We start from the raw sequence: 25,884 nt of genomic DNA on the forward strand, positions 1-25,884 counted from the left end.
GGAGAAGATTGGGGCCATTGTACATGGAGACATGCTTGACTGGCAGCAGACAGACTAAGACCTGGCTAAGGTGTCCACTGAGCCAAAATGGCCTCTATTACTACCTCTCATTCATCAGAGAGAGACTCACAGAGAGAGGGAGAGATGTCAGGAGGCTAAACCTGCATATTTCCTCCTTTTGCCTCTCCTTCCCCAGGGTTATTCTATCAGGCATTCAGTGATTGACCTTCAGCCACACTCCACCTCATCTGTCAGTGTGACAGGCCCACAACCAGCGACGTGCCGGCCAGTCGCGCTCAGCTCGTATCCATCTGCCTGTATAGCCTGAGCAGATGGGAACAGAGATGGGATGCTCTAAAATCCACGCTTGCCACTCTACACACTAGCCAAGCATATTAGTACTTGCAATTTATAAACAACCACATCCCTCCCCCATCCATTTATACAGTTACAGGATAATACAGATACTGTTTGTAAGACAGAAATGTCATAGATTGCAGCATAAAGTCCAGACATTGATCATTCAAATCCAACTGTCTCTAGTCCTCATCCTTCCAGTCATCCATTTTCCACACTGTTTTAATAATATAGTTTTGCCTAAATTCTTAAGACCCTAACCAAAGTCATGTCCTTTTTGTTATTCAACATCCCTTAGTTGCCTGGGAAATATTTCTGTAAAATACATAAAAAGCTGAAGAAACTAAAGTAATTATGCAACTTGTCTGGTCCAGAGTGGTTCTGAACAGTTGTCACCAAGAGGGGGAAAGGGAGCAGCAAAGTGCTGGGCAGCGACCAACACGTCTGAATATTTAGCCAGGTTTCTCCAGCCCTTTATGGATGTCTCCATTCTGCTTACCCAACAGCCAAGCCATAATTGATTTGGTGTCAGCTGCCGGATTTAGAAAACTGACCTGACCCCTGGTGCACATCTAGACAGGCCAGCCAATTTGAAGGCCTTCTAAAATTCATTGCAGGATTGGTATGCTGGCCATTGTGTCCAAGGTGTGGGGTGAAGATGATTTAATGCAAGAAGTTGTGGAGCGATGGGGATTGAACTCCACCAGAGAGACAACTCTAGTAAGGGTGTTTTAATGACAGGAGTTTCATGGATTTCTTTTCACATTAAGACATTGATAACAATCTGTGGACACTCCATTCGATTGGGACAAGTTCTTTGATTCCAATTTATAGAAGCAGTACGGTGCACTCTCAAGGTGCCCTTTTGCTTTCAGTGAGTGGTATGAGGCTGTCTGCAGCAGCAGACTATAAAATGCACAACACCCCTCCTTCTCTGGCTGCCATCTCTACAGCAGAAAAGAAAGGGAAGGTGGGGGAGCCAGGGAGGGAGAACAGTAGGCCTATATTTTTGGGATTAGGCCTAGTTCTTTCTTGGCCTTGGTTACAGTTGGCAGGAGATAAAATAAAAGGATGCGTCTCTTTCACAGCTTTCACACACTGGTATTTCTTCCTTTTGTTTCTCCCGACTATATTCACAGTGTCACACCATGGGAGTTTTTGAGAACAAAGTCTCTGAACGGGCAGATTGAACAGCCAATACTGTACAACCATTAGCCTTACTATTGAAAGTTACTGTGCACCATGCTATTGTGATTTAAATTTGCAGCAAAGATAAAGATAAAAAAAAATTAACTGTTGGCTTTTGGGAATGAATGTCTTGAAATTTGATATAGCTTAAATGTAAAGACAAGCTCAGAACCCTCAACACCTTCACAATTGTATTGATGTCAACTGCGATTTTTCCACTGTAAATTTGCCCACAGTGGAGCATGGCGTGGGCTTTGTGTATAAATATCTTCTATGCAGAGGGCGGGCACCATAGAAGAGAGGACCAGTCTGCTCCATGGAAACTGGACAGTGTATGTGGATGAAGAAAACCTGCAAGTTGTATGTGTGTGCGGTCCCTGCAGTCACCAAGTGTTCATCCACGCCTGTCATTATGTCTTTAATCTCCATTGTCAAACTCTGCAGTAATGTCTGCCTGGGTCTTTGTCCATCCATGACAATGGTCTGTTGCTGCGTAGACAGACTGAGCCGAGGCTGACTGAGTCATGTTCCACAAGAGTAGAGAGGGTTGTAAGTGCAGAGTTTAGTTTATTAGAGTAGTACATTTCTTTTATTTCAGTTCTGTCAAAGTGATTTGACTCGAAGAATTGTGATGATAACTAGGTTTCTTATCTTGTATTTTATCCTGCAAGGAGCACCCATGAAATTGGTCCCTACCGTGTTTTATTTTAAAAGACACTATTATAAAAAAGAATCATGTTACAGAATGAAGACCAACACAATGCCATGATGCGTCTTAGAAGAAACAACCTTCTTTCACCTACGCCCCCCCCCCCCCATCACGCCCCCCCCCCCTATTACGCCCCCCTGTCACCCTTTCAGCCTGATTTGCGCTTTTGTGTTATTGTTTTCGGAATTTGAAATCTCCCCTCCATCTGTAACCACCACAGCAGTTAGCCAGCACGGGATTGTATAATTGGTCACGGGTCCTAAGGAAGTGTGTGTGTGTGTGGGGGGGACCTGCTTGCAGCAGCCCAAATCTTCTTAGCCCCCCCTCTGTGCTACGGCTGCCCCGTCCTGTCCTGCCAACCCATGTGCCAGGGACGTGCTCTACACAGCTCCATCTTTCAGATCAAACATCAGATTACGCCAGTGGCCATTCAGACATACACAGTCACATGATGACAGCCTCAATCCAGATACAAAGACTATTTTCAAATCTGCTGAGTCAATGAACTTGCTCTGGGTTGAGCGCATTGCACGGGGCTAAAAAGAAGAATCATGGCCTGTTTGTCAGCCTGTGTGAATGTGGTTAACTGCTATGGCATTGGCAGATTTGTTTTACACATGCAACACAGTAGCAATTAGATGTTTAAAACTAGTTGACAATAGATGTGCTAAAGCGATCCTTAATAAATACTAATGCACACAAACACTTCAAAGATTCAGGCCTATAGATTTACCAAGAAAAATTATAGGATAAGGGGTTAATTTGGCTGCACTGAAGGTCTACTACTCTGTTGTCATATGTAAACTGCAGTTCCAGAGGATTAGAGTAACAAGGCTGAAAGACTTTCGAGGACAAGATGGCTCGAGAAAAAAAGAGTCTTTGCAACACTGTTGAAAGAATTTCACAGTGCAATGGAGACCGAACAGAAAATAATGACTTGGCATAACGGAAACCTCCAGAAGACCTTACGGAGATGATCATGACGATAATAGTCTTCATAGTTAGGCCATAACTGACATAATTGACCAAAGACCCTAAGTTGTTTACTCAGGGTAGCAGAGGTTTTTGAGCTTTAACGCTGACCAATGGGCCTGAGTAGGGGTGATGCGCTGTATACAGCTGCTCATTTGCCAGTAACTGGATGATACAGAATGTGCTGTTGCAGACAGTGCGAGACAGATTTTCCTCCAACGTGTGTGGTAGCCTATTCTTAGCAGGAGAATGAGCCTGGAGAATGAAGGGCAGAGGAAGGCTTGTTGCGAACTCCTTGAAGTGGAGTCTATGTATGTACAGTTACTGATGATGGTGATGTAGGATTATGGAGAAGCATTAGCCACCCCCACTGTTTAAATAGAAATCCAGATTTGGTACCACCACAGGGACATGGCTGAAGGAGACTGCTGCTTGGCACAACGGGAGCGTTTAATATGATTATACAGGCTGGCAAGACAACGCACCACGAATGACAACAGCACACCTTGTTCAATTACACTGATATCCTTCTTCAGGATCGGTGGGTCCCCTGCGGGACGGTTGAGCTAACATAGGCTAATGCGATTAGCATGAGGTTGTAAGTAACAAGAACATTTCCCAGGACAGACATTTCTGATATTGGCAGAAAGCTTACATTTTTGTTAATCTAACTGCACTGTCCAATTTACAGTAGCTATTACAGTGAAAGAATACCATGTTATTGTTTGAGGAGAGTGCACAGTTTTGAACAAAGTTAATAATGATCAAATTAGTCTCATTTGGGCAGTCTTGATACAACATTTTGAACAGGAATGCAATGGTTCATTGGATCAGTCTAAATGGTGCACACTGCTGCCATCTAGTGGCCAAAATCTAAGTTGCACCTGTGCTGGAATAATACATTATGGCCTTACTCTTGCATTTCAAAGATGATGGGGGGGGATACAACTTTTTTTGTTTTTTTTGTATTATATTTTACCGGCTCTATTGTGTTATTCTCCTACATTCCTTTCACATTTCCACAAACTTTCAAATGTACCAAGAAACTGCATAGCCTTGCTTCAGGGCCTGAGCTACAGGCAGTTAGTTTTGGGTATGTCATTTTAGGCAAAAATTGGGGGGGAAAGGGGGATCGATCCTTTAAAAACATACTTTTTGGCTGGTTTTGCTGTGTGTAGCCTAATATTGGTGCGGTTGAAGAGAACGGCCTTGAATATGTATCACTAATCCATCCATGGTTAGGTTATGAATGCTTAATCATCTGTAATGACATGGTTTTGGACAGAATGAACAGGTTTGAGTCCTCTGAACGAGAGGATCAAGGACATCTGACAGCATTAGCAGTTACACACCAGTGTCTTGGTCGGTCACTGAATCTGCTGAATCATTTTATCGTGCAAGGTAATGGTTGGTTGTCCTAAAGGAAGGGGACATGAGTTGCAGTTTTTACAGTTGATTCCTAAAACTTCACACCCTCTCGAGACTGATTTTTTTTCAGTCACAACAAGCCAAGCAACTTAGTTTAAATTCAATTGATTAGTTACAGACAATGCATATTTGCCAGATTGTAGGTTGTTGGGAGATTAGTGTTCAGACTAGTTCTGCTCCCTTCAATCCCACCATCTCTTGTTATCGACTACTTTTTTTTACTGAATCATAGCTAGTTTGTCATTATTTTACCACTGACCGTTTGCCCTTTTCTCTTGACATCTTATTTTTGCCTCTGCCCCTTGTGCAACAGTACAGCATTTAGTTGTCACTCATAACAAGGTTGCGAATCTGTCACCTAGACCGACTAATCATTAATTAATCTGTTTTCTTGAGCTATTTGTGTCTAACAATGTTTTCCTGTGGGAAGAAAGGGTTGCTCTCATTGATGACTTGTATAACCCTGTTTATTCACCATCTGGACTATAGCTTTGGCTGAGCTGCAAATTGACACGTTGTGTTACGTCTTCATGAATGACATGCGTTTTACTAACACATTAGTGGTCACTAGGCATGCCGGCCGGGTTCCCATGGAGATCAAATTGTATTTGTCACATGCACCGAATACAATGGGTGTGGACTTAACCGTGAAATGATTGCATACAAACCCTTCCCAACGATGCTGCGATTTAAAAAAAATTGAGGAATAAAATACACAGGGAGTACCAGATATACAGGGAGTACCAGATCAATGTGCAGGGGTATGAGGTATTTTTGAGGTGGATGTGCATATGAAGGCAGGGTAAAGTGACAAGGCATCCGGATAAATAATATTATAATTATTAAGAGTATAATAAAGAATAGAGTAGCAGCAGCATATGGTGTGGGGTGTTGTCTTCTCAGTGCAGATAGCATCAGCTCAGATAGTCCGGGTCACCATGATCTATTTAGCAGTCTTATGGCTATTTAGCAGTCTTATGGCTTGGGGGTAGAAGCTGTCAGATGCTCCGGTACCGTTTGCCGGATGGTAGAGTGAACGGTCTATGGCTTGGGTGGCTGGAGTCTTTGGCAATTTTTCGTGCCTTTGACACCACCTGATATAGAAGTCCTGGATGGCCGGGAACTTGGCCCCAGTGATGCACTGGGCTGTCCGCACCACCCTCTGTAGCATTTTGCGGTCTAGGGTGGTGCGTTTACCATACCAAGCGGTGATGCAGCCAGTCAAGATGCTTTCGATGGTGCAGCTAAATACCTTTTTGAGAATCTGAGGGCCCATGTAAAATCATTTCAGGTTCCTGAGGGGGAAGAGGCCATTTCGGGCCCTCTTCGCGACTGCTGGTGTTGTGGACCATGTTAAGTCCTTAGTGATGTGGCCGTCAAGGAACTTTAAAGCTCTTGACCCACTCCACTACAACCCCGTCGATGTGGAGGGTGCCGTGCTCTCCCCTTTATCTCCTGTAGTCCACGATCAGCTCCTTGGTCTTACTGATGTTGGAGAGGTTGCCATGGCACCACACTGCTAAGTGTCTGACCTCCCTGTAGGCTGTTACGTTCCCCAGTTTCTGTGTTGTAGTTTGTATTTGAGTGTGTGTGTTTCAGGAGATGGCTTCCTGAAGTTCTCCCCAAGCAGCTGATTGGTCGCCCCAATTGATGATTGGAGAGCTGACCCCGCCCCCTCGTCAAGACGCAGCTGTCTCTAATTACAAATGCCTTGTGAAGCTATAAAAGCCAGTGTTCTGTTCAGAAGAGAGAGAGATCATAGGCAGGCTGAGATCATTGCAGGCTGAGGAGATTGCTGAGATCATTGCAGGCTGAGGAGATTGCAGAAAGATTGATTGTGATAGAGATTTTTGCTGAGAGAGATCATTGCAGAGAGATCATAGGCAGGCTTAGATCATTATAGGCTGAGGAGATTGCAGAATTTGATTGTGATATAGAGAATTTAATTGCTGAAAACTGTTGGTTGTTTTTCAGGGAGCTGAGGGTTATAGCATATTGGTCGTTGGTATGTACTGTGTTAGTTGTTGCTGGGAGCAGTTGGTATGTTCTGTGTGAGATTGTTGCTCAGAGAGCTTATTTGATGTCCTTTGTTTCTTAGTTTGGTTGAGATATTGTTTGTTCTCCTGTTTCATTTGTTCCCAGGGGGGAAGGGGAAGGCACCTAGGGAGTGCTCAGGCAAGAGGGCATACATATACCCGTAGTATATTCACTGTCTAGGCACACTAGGTAAGATCTGGGCGGACCACCCCCTGTATTTTGGCTAGTGCACCAGGTGGTGCTAAGTTAGGTAAGTAGTGGGTAGGCAGGTTAGATAGGAGAGGGGGAGCTTTGACATTTACTTTCTTTGCTTTGGTTCCGTCCAGCCCCTTTTCCCCATATTACAGTGTAAAGGAATAAAATCCTTGTAAACGGTACCACATTCTGCCTTTTTGTCATCCTTACTTGCACCTACGGTCCATACCTCTTTCACTTCACGGGGAGTTGAGTTGTAGCAGGCTGTTGCGTTCCCTCTTCTTAGAGTCGTGCGTAACAGCTGTCTCATCGCCATTGGTGATCAGGCCTACCACCGTCATGTCGTCAGCAAACTTGGTGTTGGAGGGCCTCCCGGGTGGCGCAGTGGTCTAGGGCACTGCATCGCAGCGCTAGCTGCGCCACCAGAGTCTCTGGGTTCGCGCCCAAGCTCTGTCGCATCCGGCCGCGACCGAGAGGTCCGTGGGGCGACGCACAATTGGCCTAGCGTTGTCCGGGTTAGGGAGGGTTTAGCCGGTAGGGATATCCTTGTCTCATCGCGCTCCAGCGACTCCTGTGGCGGGCCGGGCGCAGTGCGCGCTAACCGAGGGGGCCAGGTGGCTTGGTTGGGTTGTGCTTCGGAGGACGCATGGCTTTCGACCTTTGTCTCTCCCGAGCCCGTACGGGAGTTGGAGCGATGAGACAAGATAGTAATTACTAGCGATTGGATACCACGAAAATTGGGGAGAAAAGGGGGTAAAATTATTATTTTAAAAAACAAAAAAAACTTGGTGTTGGAGTCGGGCGTGGCCACGCAGTCGTGGGTGAACAGGGAGAACAGGAGGGGAATGTGCACACACCCTAGATGGGCACCTGTGTTATGGGTCAGTGTGGAAAAAGTGTTGTTGCCTACCTTCACCACCTGGGGGCGTCCTGTCAGGAAGTCCAGGATCCAGTTAGAGGGAAGTGTTCAGGGTCTCGAGCTTGGAGGGGACTATGGTGTTGAACACTGAACGGCATTCTCACATAGTTATTTCCCCTCTTGTCCAGGTAGGAGAGGGCAGTGTGAAATGCAATTCCGATTGCGTCGTCTGTTGGGTGGTATACGAATTGGAGTGGCTCCAGTGTGTCTGGGATGATATTGTTGACGTGTCATGACCAGCCTTTCAAAGCACTTCATAATTCCAGATGTGAGGGCTACAAGGCGATAGTTAGTGGGGAAAACAAGAATTTGATACACTGCCGATTTTGCAGGTTTTCCTACTTACAAAGCATGTAGAGGTCTGTAATTTTATATATATTTATAATTATGTGTGTGTGTGTATGTATATATATATATATATACAGTTGAAGTCGGAAGTTTACATACACCTTAGCCAAATGCAGTTAAACTCAGTTTTTCACAATTACCTGACATTTAATTCTCGTAAAAATTCCCTGTTTTAGGTCATTTAGGATCACCACTATATTTTAAGAATGTGAAATGTCAGAATAATAGTGATTTATTTCAGCTTTTATTTATTTCATCACATTCCCAGTGGGTCAGAAGTTTACATACACTCAAATAGTATTTGGTAGCATTGCCTTTAAATAGTTTAACTTGGGTCAAATGTTTCGGGTAGCCTTCCACAGGCTTCCCACAAAAAGTTGGGTGAATTTTGGCCCAATCCTCCTGACAGAGCTGGTGTAACTGAGTCAGGTTTGTAGGCCTCCTTGCTCGCACATGCTTTTTCAGTTCTACCCACAAATTTTCTATAGGATTGAGGTCAGGGCTTTGTGATGGCCACTCAAATACCTTGACTTTGTTGTCTTTAAGCCATTTTGCCACTTTGGAAGTATGCTTGGAGTCATTGTCCATTTGGAAGACCCATTTGCGACCAAGCTTTAACTTCCTGACTGATGTCTTGATGTTGCTTCAATATATCCACATAATTTCCCTTCCTCATGATGTCATCTATATGATGTCATCTATTTTGAGAAGTGCACCAGTCCCTCCCGCAGCAAAGCACGCCCACAACATGTTGCCACCCCCGTGCTTCACGGTTGGGATTGTGTTCTTCGGCTTCGGTTCTATTTTTTTTTTTTAAATCAGACCAGAGGACACTTCTCCAAAATCTACGATCTTTGTCCCCATGTGCAGTTGCAAACTGTAGTCTGGCTTTTTAATGGCGGTTTTGGAGCAGTGGCTTCTTCCTTGCTGAGCAGCCTTTCAGGTTATGTCTCTATAGGACTCGTTTTACTGTGGATATAGATACTTTTATACCCGTTTCCTCCAGCATCTTCACAAGGTCCTTTGCTGTTGTTCTTGGATTGATTTGCACTTTTTGCACCAAAGTACGTTCATTTCTAGGAGACAGAACGCATCTCCTTCCTGAGCGGTATGACTGCTGCGTGTTCCCATGGTGTTTATACTTGCGTGCTATTGTTTGTACAGATGAACGTGGTACCTTCAGCCGTTTTGGAAATTGCTCCAAAAGGATGAACCAGACTTGTGGAGGTCTGCAAATTTTTTTTTTTTTTTTTTTTAAGAGGTCCAGGTTTTGCAGCTCTCAGAACATCTGCTATCTGGGTTTGGGTGAAGGAGAAGCGGGGGAGGCTTGGGCAAGTAGCTGCGTGGTGTTCCGGAGCTGTTGGCCGGGGTTGGGATAGCCAGGAGGAAAAGGGAGAAGCTATTGTCGACCCAATCGTATTTTACTGTAAGCCTAAATATATCATACCAAATCTCAAAATATGGGAAGGGAGTGTTTCAATATGACTGATCAGGGAAGTTTTATGAGAATGACCGTTCCAGATTCTACCCTCATAAGAAAGATGGGCCAGCATATCGCCCACAATCAACTTCTGCCCATGATGCACCGCTGTTGGAATGTTCCCTCTTGAATGTGGAATGCCGCAAGAGTAGGCCATAGGTCCGCTGCTATCTCAATAGCTTTTTGTCTTCCTCTGAGTCTGGTGGGCCTTGCTTGTGTCCTCCAGAAACTCCCAGAGGAATGCCATCCCTTTGAGCTAGATTGTGCCCCTAAACGCCAGCCCCTGGCCTGGTACAGCTTCCTATCCAGCTGCTTGTATGTCCTAAATGTCATCCTTCAGACAATCATTTGACTAACATGCAAAGGAAGGTAGCCCAGTAGCTAGGTCTGTTTAGTTCTTCAGCGAACTCCACTGACATTTGTTGTCATGCCATTCTTGTTTGTATGACAACAGAACATGACAGAAGACTGCTAGATGTGCAATTCCACAGTAACATAATTGTGCTGAGACTAAAATGTTTCACTTTAAAATGTATGCCAAACAAAAACCATTGATTTCAAAGTTTAACAAACCATACAACTCTGCACAAGGACTACTTTTATCCATTTACACTGAACATTTTACAAAAAAATACTTTTACTGGAAGAACTGTGCAGATGCAAAATCCCCTTCTGTTTATCTCCTTCATGTTTTCCAAAAACTCTTAAATATCTGTTTCCCGAATTAAGATTCAAAGATTTCTGCAGAAACAATGGGGGTGTGAGCTATGACATGACACCTTGACTTTGAAAAAATCTCTTTCGGTTATTGAACTACAGTAAGTGAAGTAGATTTACACCAGGTATCAAAATTGTGGTAATGGAATTACATCATGGGTCCATGATCTGTACTACACAGATGCATAATTATGGATATGAATGTCATTCTCAGGTAAATAGGTGCTCAAAGTAAAAAAAAATATGCAATACCCTCCTTTGCATATTTGGGTATTTATTTTAAACAAGATTTGGTTGGTCTGGACCGGACCAAATCTGAACCAATCATAAACATCTGTTTTTAAAAAGTTTGGACATCGAAGCACAGCACAGAAGAGGAGTACAATACAGTACATTATAGTGTGCTCAACTCTAGTAGGGCTGGGTGATATGAACAAAATATTATATCACAGTATTTTAAAATATGATATCATGGTATTTGATGGTATTTTTTGTTTTTGAATAATAAAAGTTGTACATTTTGCTTTGAGTAGTGAGTGATCCTAGGGTGGCAGCACATACATTATAAGGGATTTCAATTAATCTTTATTTTTTGTTTTATACTGTTCAATTTCAACCAAAACAAATGTCAGCACTTATCATTTCCTGCACTCAATTGCAGTGGTGGAAAAGTACCCAATTGTCATACTTAGATACCTTTTTAATGGAAAATGATTCAAGTACAAGTCAATCAGTAAAATTCTACTTGAATAAAAGTATTTTGTTTAAAATATACTTAAGTATCAAAAGAAAGTATAAATTATTTCAAATTCCTTATATTATTAAACAAACCAGATGGCACCAAATTGTTTTTATTTACGGATAGCCAGGGGCACACTCAAACTCAGACATAATTTACAAACAAAGCATTGTGTTTGAGTCCTCCAGATCAGAGGCAGTAGATGACCAGGGATGTTCTCTTTACAAGTGTGTGAATTGGACCATTTTCCTGTCCTGCTAAGGTTTCAAAATGTAATGAGTACTTTTAGGTGTCAGGGAAAATGTATGAATTAAAACGTACAGTATTTTCTTTAGGAATATAGTAAAGTAAAAGTTGTCAAATTGTTTTTTGGGGGTATCTGTACTTTACTAAGTAAGTAGTACTTAAAAGTATTATTACTTAAGTACTTTACACCACTGCTCAGTTGAGAGAATTTTCATACTGCCATGTAAGGCTGCACAATATGGGCAAATCTAGGATTTATTTTTAACCAAATGTTGCAATTGCAATTACAGTTTTGTTTGAGTTGGCAACGAATTAAAATGCCAGGGAGGAGTTATTGTGACAGGGTAGGAACTAAAGTGCTGATAAGTGTTTCCTAGAGGACCTTATAAGTTTTGGCTACATTGCATGTTTTCTCTTAGCTACTTCATGTAGCTAACTTATTCTTGCTTTGCATTTAGATGATACTGTTGCACATACAACATGCTAATTTAGGTCTACACCATCACTGGTATTATCAGGCTATTAGCTAGCAACGTTTGCTCTTACTCAGTACATTTTATTAGCTAACTAGCTATTAGCATTAGCGGCTAACAATTAGCGTCTCACAAGATTTAGGGCAACTTGCTAAGAAACACAAACGAATAGTGTCATTGTAGAACGCTAGTGGATTTATATTAAGAAGCAAAGTGAAAACAGCATTGTCATCAACATTGTTGCATGTGCTGCATTGACCTTGCAGACTGAACGCAAGTGTCTCGTTGAGGAACAACAAATTACTTCAACATTTTTCAGAGATAGCCATGTATGCATTTAATGAATCGATTATGCAATCAATTTGACTTTATTTTTACTAATCTAACTACATAACATTGTCATTTTATTTTAATGGTAAATCTCTATTGATAAACTGGGTAAATCAAGATATTGTCTAGGCATAACAGGGTTTCCGTTAGGAAAATGCTGTACTGGACATTTTCACTGGCAGCATTTTAATTTGAGAAATTTATCAGACATGAGTTGGGTGCGTGACCTGATTAGGTCGTCCACCCGCGGTGCTCAGAATGACAGAAATCACATTTAGATGATGGTTATTCATCTTAACCTTTCTAGCGGAACCCCTCGACAACATAACCCCTCGACACAAGTCCAATACAGCAAATGAAATAAACTTTTTGTTAATCTACCCATCGTGTCCGATTTCAAAAAGGCTTTACAGCGAAAGCACGACATATGATTATGTTAGGTCAGAGCCAAGTCAAAAAAACACACAGCCATTTTTCCAGACAAAGATAGGAGTCACAAAAGGCAGAAATAGAGATAAAATTAATCACTAACCTTTGATGATCTTCATCCGATGACACTCATAGGACATCATGTTACACAGTACATGTATGTTTTGTTCGATAATGTGCATATTTATATCCAACAATCTCAGTTTACATTGGCGCATTACGTGCAGTAATGTTTTGATTCCAAAACATCCGGTGATTTTGCAGATAGCCGCATCAAATCCCAGAAATACTCATAATAAACATTGATAAAAGATACAAGTGTTATTCACAGAATTAAAGATATACTTCTCCTTAATGCAACTGTGTCAGATTTTAAAAAAACTTTACGGAAAAAGCATAATCTGAGTACGGCGCTCAGAGCCCAATCCAGCCAAAGAAATATCCGCCATGTTGGAGTCAACAGAAGTTAGAAATAACATTAAATATTCACTTACCTTTGATCTTCATCAGAATGCACTCCCAGGAATCCCAGTTCGACAATAAATGACTGATTTGTTCCATGAAGTCCATTATTTATGTCCAAATAGCCACTTGTTGTTAGCGTGTTCAGCCCAGTAATCCATCTTCATGAGGCGCAAGCACTACGTCCAGACAAAAACTCAAAAAGTTCCGTTACAGGTCGTAGAAACATTTCAAACGATGTATGGAATCAATCTTTAGGATGTTTTTAACATAAAACTTCAATAATGTTCCAACCGGAGAATTCCATTGTCTGTAGAAAAGCACTGGAACGAGAGCTATCTCTCTCGGGACCGCGCGTCACGAGCCTGAGACACTCTGCCAGACTACTGACTCATTCAGCTCCCATTCCCCCCTCCTTTTATAGCAGACGCCTGAAACAAGTTTCTGAAGACTGTTGACATCTAGTGGAAGCCTTAGGAAGTGCAACATGACCCCATAGACACTGTATTCGGTAGGCCAAGCTTTGAAAAACTACAAACCTCAGATTTCCCACTTCCTGGTTGGATTTTTCTCAGGTTTTCGCCTGCCATATGAGTTCTGTTATACTCAGACATCATTCAAACAGTTTTAGAAACTTCAGAGTGTTTTCTATCCAATACTACTAATAATATGCATACATTAGCATCTGAGACAGAGTAGCAGGCAGTTTACTGTGTGCACGCATTTCATCCAAAAGTGAAAATGCTGCTCCCTATCCCAAACAGGTTAACAGAACATGCAACTCGAGAATGAGCACTTTGAAGATGTTAGAATAACTGCCACATTTACTTTTCCTCAGCCTACAAGATGAGTAATGAACAGCAAAATCACTAGCCTATGCCAATCTAACATACAAACGCTTTGAATAAGAGATTCACTACATGGAACAACAGTCCCTTCAAAAAACATCTAAGGGAAGTTTGTTCTGAAGTGTCTTATTATTGTTTATTATCCTAACTCTCGCATGTCATACATAGGTACGGATACCCCCAAGGGACATCCTACTACAGTTTACAGCAGCAGGCACTTATTAACCGGTGTTCTGTGACCTGTGCTCACTGACCACGCTGAAGATGGGATGGCCTGGGGTGTGTAGACTGTGTGTTTATGCTTTAACTGTCTCTGACGGGGCTACTGTCGTTCTTAGAAAACCACACAGGCCCTCTGTTTCCTCAGCGACTTGTCTCTCTGCTCTAAAGCTTTTCATTTAGTACTGAGAGCGCGCACACACTCAGACTGCCTTTTCTCTTCTCTATCAACCTCTTTCTGGAGCACTCACAATCTGCCAGTTCCTCTCTATATATCAGCAATGTAACACCCATTTCTCTCCCCTCCATTAATGTGTATGATGGATGTTCTGGTAGTTCAGTGCCTTATGGCTGGTTGAGATGTATTGTGTTGAGAGGCAGGCCATTGATCCTTCCCAGTAGTAGAACAAACAGTTTTTTGCATTTTGTAAATCTTTAAATCCTTCGCTGCCTTTCTCCCAATCTTAGCAGCTGGGCACTGCAGCCTCTTCCCATCCTTCACAAGTTATGGATTTATAGAGATGGAGCATGTACAGTCAGGTCAAAAATTATTAGCACCCTTGATATAGATGAGCAAAGAAGACTGTGTAAAACAATATAACTCAATATTTGTATTATTTATATTTCCCCCCAAGAAAAAATATTGGGAAATTATTTTATACTAATATTTGCTCAGAAAGAGATTTGACAAAATCTCAAAAAGATAGGGGTCAAAATTGTTACCCCTGTTTAATACTCCAGCACCCTCCCCTTGCAAGGATAACGACAGAGCCTTTTTCTAAAATGTTTTGAGATTGGAGAACATGTTGGGAGGGATCTTAGACCATCCCTCCATACAAAATCTTTCCAGATCCTTGATCTCTTTCATCTGCACTTATGGACTGCCCTCTTCAATTCAAACCACAGGTTTTCAATGGGGTTCAAGTCCGGAGACTGACATGGCCATTGCAAAATTTTGATTTGTGGTCAGTAAAAAAAAAACGTGGGGTGAGTTTTGATTTGTGTATGGCGTTATTTTCTTCCTAGAAGATCCACTTACGGCCTCCTGGCAAAGTCAACCAGGTTTTTAGCTAAAATGTCCTGGTACTTGGTAAAGTTCATGATGCTGTTGACTTTTTAAAGCTGTAAAATGTAACTTTTTCAGCGACCTGACCTAATTCACATAGAAATGTGAGTTATAGATCTGTCATTCTCATTGAAAGTAAGTCTAAGATGCGGTAGATCTGTTCTATGTGCATTTTTTTGTTTTGTCTCTCTTACTTTTGGTTTTGTATACCAGCTTCAAATAGCTGCAAATACATTATATTTGGTTATGGAATACTTTATGTATATATATATATATATATATATATATATATACATAAAGTATGTGGATACTCCTTCAAATTAATGGATTTGGCTTTTTCAGCTACACCCGTTGCTGACAGGTGTGTAAAATTGAGCACACAGCCATGCAATCTCCATAGACAAACATTGGCAGTAGAATGGCCTTACTGACGAGCTCAGTGACTTTCAAAGTGGCACCGTCATAGGATGCCACCTTTCTGTCAAGTTTCTGCCCTGCTAGAGCTTCCCTGGTCAACTGGAATGAGATGTTCGGCAGGGACTGGGAGACGAGTCAGGACCTCCGACTGGGGCGAAGGTTCACCTTCCAACAGGACAGCAACCCTAAGTACACAGGCAAGACAACACAGGAGTGGCTTCGGGACAAGTCTCTGAATGTCCTTGAGTGGCCCAGCCAGAGCCCGGACTTGAACCCAATCTAACATCTCTGGTGAGACCTGAAAATAGCTGTGCAGCGACGCCCCACATCCAACCTGACAGAGCTCGAGAGGATCTGCAGAGAAGAATGGGAGAAGCTTCTCAAATGCATGCGTGCTGAGAGAGAGTTTTCTATAGCTGTTTTTCAGTCTCAGTCCCAGCTTTGATGCACCTGTACTGACCTCGCCTTCTGGCAGGTATTTTGCCCACGGCAATGCGTTTTGCAGACCACACTACCCTCTGGAGAACCTTGCAGTTGAGGGCGGTGCAGTTGCTGTACCACGCGGTGATACAGCCCGACAGGATGCTCTCGATTGTGCATCTGTAAAAGTTGTTTTAGGTGACAAGCCACATTTTTTCAGGCTCCTGAGCTTGAAGAGATGCTATTACGCCTTCTTCACCACACTGTCTGTGTGGGTGGACCGTTTCAGTTTGTCCGTGATATGTACGCCAAGGAACTTAAAGCTTGCCACCTTCTCCACTACTGTCCCGTCGATGGGGGCGGCGTGCTCCCTCTGCTGTTTCCTGAAGTCCACGATCATCTCCTTTGTTTTGGTGAGGTTGAAAGGTTATGTTCCTGACACCACACTCCGAGGGCCCTCACCACCTCCCCGTAGGCCGTCTCGTCGTTGTTGGTAATCAAGCCTACCACTAGTGTCGTCTGCTAACTTGATGATTGAGTTGGGGGCGTGCATGGCCACGGAGTACAGGAGAGGGCTGAGAATGCACCCTTGTGTTGAGGATTAGAGGGGTGGAGATGTTTCCTACCTTCACTACCTGGGGGCAGCCCGTCAAAGTCCAGGACCCAGTTGCACAGGGCGGGGTCGAGAGTGAGGGTCTCGAGCTTAATGACGAGTTTGGAGGGTACTTTGGTGTTGAATGCTGAACTGTAGTCAATGAACAGCATTCTTACATATGTATTCCTTTTGTACAGATGGGATAGGGCAGTGTGATGGCGATTGCGTTGTCAGTGGACCTATTGGGGCGGTAAGCAAATTGGAGTGGGTGTAGGGTAAGGTGGAGGTGATATGATCCTTGACTAGTCTCTCAAAGCACTTCATGATGACAGAAGTGAGTGCTACGGGCCGATAGTCATTTAGCTCAGTTACCTTGGCTTTCTTGGGAACAGGAACAATTGTGGCCATCTTGAAGAATGTGGGGACAGTAGACTGGGATAGGGATTGATTGAATATGTCCGTAAACAGAACAGCCAGCTAGTCTGCGCATGCTCTGAGGACGCGGCTAGGGATGCCGTTTGGGCCGGCAGCCTTGCGAGGGTTAACACGTTTTAAATGTTTTACTCACGTTGGCCACGGAGAAGGAGAGCCCACAGGCTTTGGTAGCGGGCTGTGTCAGTGGCACTGTATTGTCCTCAAAGCGAGCAAAGAAGTTATTTAATTTTGTCTGGGCGGGTTTTCTTTTTGTAATCCATGATTAGCTGTAGACCGTGTCACATACGTCTCGTGTTTGAGCCGTTGCGTTGCGACTCTACTCTGTCTCTATCTATACTGACACTTTGCTTGTTTGAGTGCCTTGTGGAGGGAATAACTACACTGTTTGTATTCGGTCATGTTTCCAGTAGCCTTGCCATGATTCAGTTTTGCACGAATGCTGCCATCAATCCACGGTTTCTGGTTAGGGAAATATGTGTGTGTGTGGGCACTGTATTTTTTAAATATTTTCTACATTTATTGAAAATTAAATACTGTAAAATCAAATGTACATAAGTATTCACACCCCTGAGTCAATACATGTTAGAATCATGTTTGGCAGTGATTAGAGCTGTGAATCTTTCTGAGTAAGTCTAAGAGATTTGCACACCAGGATTCTACAATATTTGCACAATACTATTTTTATTTATTTTTTTCGAGCTCTGTCAGGTTGTTTGTTGATCGTTGCTAGACAGCCATTTTCAAGTCTTGCCGTAGATGTTCAAGTATATTTAAGTCAAAACTGTAACAAGGCCACTCAGGAACATTCATCTTGGTAAGCAATTTCAGTGTATAATTTGGCCTTGGGTTTTAGGTTATTGTCCTGCTGAAATGTGAATTAATTTCCCAGTGTCTGGTGGAAAGCAGACTGAACCGGATTCCTTTAGGATTCTGTCTGCATGGCTCCATTCTAAGTTTTTGTTGTTGTTTTTTTAACTCCCCAGTTCTTAAAGATTACAAGCATACCCATTACACGATGCAGACACCACTATGCTTGAAAATATGGAGGGTGGTACTCATTAATGGGTTGTATTGGATTTGCCCCTAACATAACTTTTGGTTCATTTGAATATACAAAGTGTTAATTGCTTTGACATTTTTGCCGTATTACTTTAGTGTCTTGTTGCAAACAGGATGCATGTTTTGGAATATTTCACATATTAGAGCCCAGTAAATTTCGATCCACCCTTAAGTGTGAAACATTTATTTGCCTTCCATAGCAGAGATTTTCCTACTTAATATTCAACAATGACATGATCTGTTGGGGTGGGTGGGTGGGTGTGTGTGTGTGCGCATGCTTTGTCAGTACCTCATACCACTTTCAACATGGCTGTGTTTATTCCGTGGATAGAGAGCTATATGACATAGAGTAGGCCTATATGCTTGTAGGTTGATAACTGTTTTTCGTCATGCTGGTTTGTTTTATTATTGAGAGAGGGAGTGCGAGAACAGTACATCAAGACTGACTTAAGGGAAACCGCATGTGGGGCTCAAGAAAATATCATTAAAAACATAGCCACAGTAATCTTCCCCTCAGTCTGTGTTGTCAGGTTCCCTTAAGCAGGAGGAGGAGTTGTAGTACTATTTATTATGGTCTGCTGGGGATGTTGCCGCATCAATCCTTTGTTGTGTTTTCATAACCATTAAGATTTTATTACTCCACCTTTCCCGGAGATAGGTCCCCACCTGCTCCCTCTCCCTTTCTGCTCCCTCTTTTCTCCGCTCTCGCGCTCTCTCTCCAACCCTTTTGAGTGGCGTGGCTGTGCATGTGCTTAGCAATGGAATGATCTTCTATGCTGTGGTCTTCCCTACGGAACAGCACACGGTGTGAGATAATGACACAAATCCTTTACCAGGGCCAAGCTCTCTAATTACCCCTGCTCTTCTGGGGAGAGAACAGACTATTAACCATCTGTTAACGTTCCACCCTCTAGAACCCAGCCTGTTTTCATCCATTTCACCGTCCTGGTGCTCATACACATCATACATGTACACCTCCGTAATCCTGTTTTTATGGTATTATGTCTTTGTTGTCAATAAAGTCGAAGGCCCCACATGACGTATCATTGTAACTGGGATATAGAGGAGAGAAGATGGGAGTGCCTTATTTAAAACACTTTCCCCATGTGCAATGCCCTTTACGTCAATGTTCAGCTGATCTACTACGATTAAAAACCTCTGAAGTGCTTTATTTAACCTCTCCATCTCTGTCTGTACAGAGGACGGACCCTCAGCTCCTGGCCCAGTTCTACTATGCTGATGAGGAGCTCAACCAGGTGGCCACAGAACTGGACAGCCTAGATGGGAGGAAGGACCCTCAGAGGTGTACGCTGCTGGTCAACCAGTTCAGATCCTGTCAGGTAAGAATCTAAAGGGGCTGACACTGGTTCATTTCAGTACCCTCGGAATACGGCCACAATTCTGTAGCTGGTCTCTTATCGTTTCATTTCAGCATGTTTCTAATTTCTTTTAGACTTCCATCTCCATAAATTAATAAAAATCCATCACAGACATTTCATTTGAGAGTTAATGCTGTAACCCAGTTTGGCAGAGAGCACTTGAAGTCCACCATGCCAATCAAAGTGAGTGAATTGAGGTATTGAAGTTTGACCTCAAATGTTTAAAACTATGACGACAAACTCTACAACAGGGGAGTTTGAACTGCAAAAAGCCTGAGATTAGTTGGCTGATATGTTAGAGGCTGTGCGATTGTCCCAGTAAGCATTGATTGGACGGGCTGTTAAATCAAGCCGGTTCACAGTGATAAGGAGAGATAAGGAGTCCCTCTGAGTGCAAGCAGTTGATTCAATCAGGTTTTGTTGCTGTTTTAAAAGCCTTTATCAGGTTATCTAGGTCAGGAATGAAGACTTGGATGAGTGACTCTGGAAAGATCAATGAAGTGGCGCTATTAGAGATTGGATCTTTAAGTCCCTCTACTTCTCTATATAGATATCATGACACCTGGATTGATGTTTTCAGGCACTATGGGGTCAGAGTAAAGGTTTGACTGTCGGGTTGTTTTGAATGACTTATGTCAGTGTTATGTAGATCCACTATAGGATATTAGTCTGCTTGACCGGAGATGACGCTTTTTCGCCTCACAGACGTATTTGTCTCTGTTTGAGACCTGTCACATGACAGATGGAGGACTGTTGTGTCTATTTGGAGTTGGGGGGCTTCTAAACTGGTCTTCCTCCAGATGTGAGGTCAGGTGTGTGGGGTCTGGACTTTGTGAGTGATGGCTGCCGTGCTGCTGCCTGCTGTTCAGGGGGGTGGCAGACAGAGAGGTTGTTAGCAGGCCCACCAATGTGCCTGAGCCTCGTGCACCCAGGGCCCAGAGGGGGATGTTCCTAATAAGGTCACTGCTTGATCCCCAACTGCTTTCCCCCTCTTATTTTCTTTTCCCTCTCTCTCCATCCTCCCCCACCCACCCCTCGCTCTCTTTCTCCATTCCATGCTCTCATTGTCCCTTCTCCCGCCATCTCTCTCTGCTGAGTATTTGTATTCGCGTCATTATCACCTTAAATTGACCACGCCGGGAAGTACTGTGTGTTAGCTTTGCGTCATGTTGTGCTTCGTAAACCCAAAGGCTTTTAGCTGACTGCAGGATGTTTTCAGCGACTGAGAATCATCAATCCTGGTTTGGCAATTTCCATATCTCCCCCTGAAAGAAAATAAGTGCTTCAGGGACGCAACACAGCCTCTTATTCTCTCAGCTAGTGTTTTGCTTACACACTAATATTTATGTGAAACAAAATGCAGTTTAACGCGTAATATATGTGATACTTGTCAGGTAGGCTTTTAAATCCCATGGTTAGAAAAGTATTTTGATGTAGGTTACCTCGTTGACAAGGAACACCAGGTTAATAGCATGCTTTAATAATACCACGTATACATGAGACCCCCAGAATGGAAGCCAAGTGGTCTGAAGGTGTAGTATTGTCTGCTCGACCCTAACGTTTCTGTTATGAGCTCTTATTGATGGCCATGGGCCTCGGAGGTGCCAAGCTGCACAAGTTATGTTGGCGTAGTTGCTCTCACAGCATGGACTGCACCAGTGGAAGAGATGCTCGTTCTTCTTTTCTCTTTTCCTGGCAAAGCATCAACTTGGAGGGTAGGAGTGTAGAGCGAGCAAGCTCTCCATCTATCTTCTGCTACTGTAGGTATCATCTCAACGTCATGTGTGATGAGAGGCTGATGGTGATCAAGATTAGGCCTAGCTGTAGTGTAGCACACAGGACAATGGCCAGATGAGCATTGGGCTGGTTGGGGCACTGGGAACCGGCCAAGGCGTAGGTAGTACAGCACTGCAATAAAGTCGGTGGTTAAGCTTTTTAATCTTGCGCCTCGGGGCTAGCAGCAGCAACGTAATGGTGTTCCTGGAGAGAGAGGGAGGGAGATAAAAGGCTCATTGTTCAAACTCTTGTACATGCCAGCGGCACACAAGCTCTTGATTAGCTCTGGCTGTGCGTGACACTTTGTTTGCACCGCTGGAATTATGGGATTTAGTTGAGTGTTTTTTTTATTGCGTTGTGATTGAGGGCTGTAATGGGACCATTCTGTGCATTGGCCTGTTTAATTGTTTTCAGCCTGTTCCCTGTTCAGAGTTCTCCAGACACTGCAGTAAAATGCTCTACCTGTGGTGGGGCTGTTGAGTGGATGGTTTTACAGTGGTAGTTTGTGAAACATTATGATCAAAACTTCCGCGTTTTGTTTGCGGTCGTTCATCACCAACAGAATTTGTGTTATTGACGCCCCTTTTCATTCAGTACATTTTATCTTGACACCCTTTTTTTGTTCAGTACGTTTATTCACTCATTTATTCAATCTCTATCCCTGTCACTCTCCCTGTGTCTGCAGGACAATGTGTTGAACATTATCAACCAGATCATGGATGAATGTATTCCTGGCGACAGAGCCAACAGAGACTTCTGTGTCAAGTTCCCAGAGGAGATTCGCCATGACAACCTGGCTGGACAGCTATGGTTTGGGGCTGAGGTACTGTACTGTATACCCTCCAGTATCATCTCACATAACATTAACAATACGTACTCTGCATGAATGTAAGTCTGCTTGACACTGTAGGCATTCATCAGTTACAGTCATGTTTCCACAATGTAATGGTCAGCTGGATCATTGTATAACTCATTCCTTGTGTTAGCCACTTGTGCATAGACAAGTTTGTCTTGAAGAAAAATATACAATATTTGAATGAGACTACCCTGGATAAAGAAGGGTTAAATAACACAAGTCATTCCCTTCTCTCGCCATCTTTACGTGAAGTGTCTGGCTGCAGGCTCAATCATCATGAACAGGGAGATAGAGAGCATGGCCATGAGGCCTCTAGCCAAGGACCTGACCAGTAGTCTGGAGGAGGTCCGCAACATCACGCGAGACCAGGCCCTCAGAGACCTCAACTTCTACACAGACCGCATGAGGGACACGCTGCGCCACTTCGACAGCCTCTTTGCTGAGTTTGAGCTCAGGTAGCTACAGGACATCAGCATCTTACACTATTGGACATCATCAACATATTTGACTGTATGTATTTTAATGTATTTTTACATGATTCCCTCTGTCTGTCAGCTATGTATCAGCCATGGTGCCTGTGAAGTCTCCCAAAGAATACTATGTTCAGCAGGATGTGATTGTGCTCTTCTGTGAGACTGTGGAGAGGTGAGTTGTATGGGGGGGGAGACAGAGAAAGAGAGACAAACCATGTCACGGGGAAAAGCCATGGGACTGTATGAAGGCTAGGTTTGAGTTTTTAGGTTTGTAACGTTGGAGTTGGTACTAAGATGACAGTCGAGTGGTTGTCCAATATTATTTCACAGCCTCACGGCTTTGTTGTGTTTGTCTCAGGGCACTCAAGCTGGGCTATCTCAGCCAAGATATGATCGATGACTATGAACCGGCTCTGATGTTTACAATCCCCAGACTAGCCATTGTGTGGTAAGTGTTGTTTTCTGTCTCCTCTTGTTCATCTTCTAGAACTCTCTGATACTAATAACATTTTATAATCCCCCTGTCTCTCCCTCAGTGGTCTGGTGGTGTATGGTGAAGGTCCACTCAACCTGGATAGGAAACCAGGGGACATGTCTGAGCTCTTCCGGCCCTTCCGCACTTTACTGAAGAAGATCAGGTACTGTTAAGAGGATGCATATATAGATTGTTCTCTGTATTTAATCATAGGTAGAAAATAGCTCTGAACCATCGCAACAATCTTGTGGACATAATTCGATTTTGCCGAAAACAGTCTAAAAATCATGGGCCAATATCATCCTTATTGCGTGATTATTTTAGGCTGGGCGTTTAAGTATCTTATTACGGTTGTGTTATTCCCATAGGGACCTGCTGCAGACCCTGTCAGAGGAGGAGTTGTTGACGCTGGAGCGGAGCCTCTGTATCTCTCAGGACGGGTTCCCCTTAGTCCCCGAGCTTCCCCCCACCATTGCCCCAGACCCCCTCTCATCCAGCAGCCCCACCGGTGACATCCCGGAGGAGCCGACTGAGAGGGAGCAGCAGCAGCAAGAGGTGCTGTCTCTGTGCATCTCCCACATCCAGGATGTGGAGGACAGGGAGTGGGAGGAGGTGGAGAGGGGGGGAGAGGAGGAGCGGGGTAGTCTGTGTGAGGAGGCGGAGGAGGCGGACCAGGCCTGCTCAATGCAATATGATGAGGAGGAGATTGAACAGCTCAACATGATGGTGCACCGCGTGGGGGACGAGATGTTCACGCTGCTGTCCCCTCCCAGCCAGGGACAGTCCCCAGCCCACCGCCCCAACAAAGGGGGCTCTATCGGTAGCTCCAGCACCGAGGCCTCCCCCATCCGAGTGCTGGTGGGCCAGGGCAGGACAGGTCTCTACCACGAGGAAGAGGACAGAGTCTTCTTCATGGAGGACCTGGACGCAGGAGGGGACCTTGTGACCAGCAGTCGTCTAACCTCACCTTCCAAAGCCCCTCAGCCCTCTTCTCCTCAGCCCAGCAGGCCTGGCCCCCTGACCGACTCATCCAGGAATGGATGGTCCACTGAAGCCCAGTCAGATCTGTCCCAGCATCCTCACAGCCAGCCCTCACAGTGCCACAGCACCAAGCGACCCGGCCCTGGCCGGGAGCCCCTGCCCTACACTAACGGCTGGGAGGTGGGCCTGGAGGGGGCGGAAACTGCTGAGGTCATCGCACACCGCATGGGAGGGATGAAGCTATCGGCCACCGTCATTTTCAACCCCCACTCCCCCAGCCTGACTGAGCTGGCTGTGGACAAGCTGCTCTTGCCCCGACAGCTCTCCTCAGAGACAGAGCCATGCGCCCCCCTGGTGGCCACAAACTGCCTGCTCAACTCCTGTGTCTGCTGCGGCAGCTGTGAAGACGGCCATGATGACACCCTCACCATGGACACCACAGGGCTGGGAATTAGCCTGGGGTTGGACAAACACTGCAAGCCCCACAGCTCTGTCATCCAGTCCTCTGCCTGCCACCTAGCTTCCTCAGGACACGACCTACATGGGAAAGGGGACTCTCCCCCCCAGCTGACGCCCCCCTCTCGCTGTTCCTCAGAGCCACCTCCGGGGGAGGAGGAAGGGGACCAGCGCTGTGACAAGTGCCTGGTGGTGGTGGCCCCGGGGCCTCAGCAGTGCCTGGGCCAGAACAGGAGCCCCATTGGGGTAAGGGGAACCCCAGAACCTTGTTCCCACCAGTGCAGGACAGTGAGGAGGCCTCAGGCCAGCGGGGGAAGGGACAGGACTGGGACCAGAGAGGCAGACAGTGAGTCCAAGGAAGAGATCAAGAAGAACACTAGGTATGAATATACAGAGCATTTGGAAAGTATTCAGACCCCTTGACTTTTTCCACATTTTGTTACGTTACAGCAATATTCTAAAATTGATTAAATAGTTTTTCCCCCTCAATCTATACACAATACCCCATAATGACAAAGAAAAAAATGTTTTGGGGACTTAAATATCACATTTGCATAAGTATTCAGATCCTTTACTCAGTACTTTGTTGAAGCACCTTTGGCAGCGATTACAGCCTCGAGTCTTCTCGGGTATGACACTACCATCTTGGCACACCTGTATTTGGGGAGTTTCTACCATTTTTCTCTGCAGATCCTCTCAAGCTCTGTCAGGTTGGATGGGGAGCATCGCAGCACAGCTATTTTCAGGTCTCTCCAGAGATGTTAGGTTCTGGGCTCTGGCTGGGCCACTCAAGGATATTCAGAGACTTGTCCCGAAGCCACTCCTGCGTTGTCTTGGCTGTGTGCTTAAGGTCATTGTCCTGTTGGAAGGTGAACCTTAGCCACAGTCTGAGGTCCTGAGCGCTCTGGAGCAGGTTTTCATCAAGGATCTCTCTGTACTTTGCTCTGTTCATCTTTTCCTCGATCCTGACTAGTCTCCCAGTCTCTGCCACTGAAAAACCCACAGCATGATGCTGCCACCACCATGTTTCACCACAGGGATGGTGGCAGGTTTCCTCCAGACGTGATGCTTGGCATTCAGGCCAAAGAGTTCAATATTGGTTTCATCAGACCAGAGAATTTTGTTTCTCATGAGTGTGCAAAGCTGTCATCAAGGCAAAGGGTGGCTACTTTGAAGTTTCTAAAATATATTTTGATTTGTTTGACACTTTTTTGGTTACTACATGATTCCATATGTGTTATTTCATAGTTTCGGTGTCTTCACTGTTATTCTACAATGTAGAAAATAGAAAGACCCTGGAATGAGTAGGTGTCCACATACAATTCCAGTCAAAGTTAAGAAGCTATTTATTTTGATTACTTTTAATACATTTGCAAAATGTTTACATCTGTTTTTGCTTT

At 44.2% G+C, this 25,884-nt stretch overlaps 1 protein-coding gene across 2 annotated transcripts in view; it reads left to right on the plus strand.

Moving 5' to 3' along the window:
* Positions 1 to 25,884, plus strand: part of LOC120060332 (lateral signaling target protein 2 homolog) — a 53,439-nt gene that overhangs the window by 10,827 nt on the left and 16,728 nt on the right. For both annotated transcript variants that reach the window (XM_039009549.1, XM_039009550.1), the window contains exons 2-8: positions 19,288 to 19,428; positions 21,929 to 22,066; positions 22,352 to 22,554; positions 22,655 to 22,744; positions 22,931 to 23,020; positions 23,109 to 23,210; positions 23,416 to 24,864. In XM_039009549.1, the coding sequence (XP_038865477.1) occupies positions 19,288 to 19,428; positions 21,929 to 22,066; positions 22,352 to 22,554; positions 22,655 to 22,744; positions 22,931 to 23,020; positions 23,109 to 23,210; positions 23,416 to 24,864 (2,213 nt within the window). The remainder of the gene's footprint in view (positions 1 to 19,287; positions 19,429 to 21,928; positions 22,067 to 22,351; positions 22,555 to 22,654; positions 22,745 to 22,930; positions 23,021 to 23,108; positions 23,211 to 23,415; positions 24,865 to 25,884) is intronic.

The sequence above is a fragment of the Salvelinus namaycush genome, chromosome 15 (genome assembly GCF_016432855.1).
Source record: "Salvelinus namaycush isolate Seneca chromosome 15, SaNama_1.0, whole genome shotgun sequence".
NCBI lineage: Eukaryota > Metazoa > Chordata > Actinopteri > Salmoniformes > Salmonidae > Salvelinus > Salvelinus namaycush.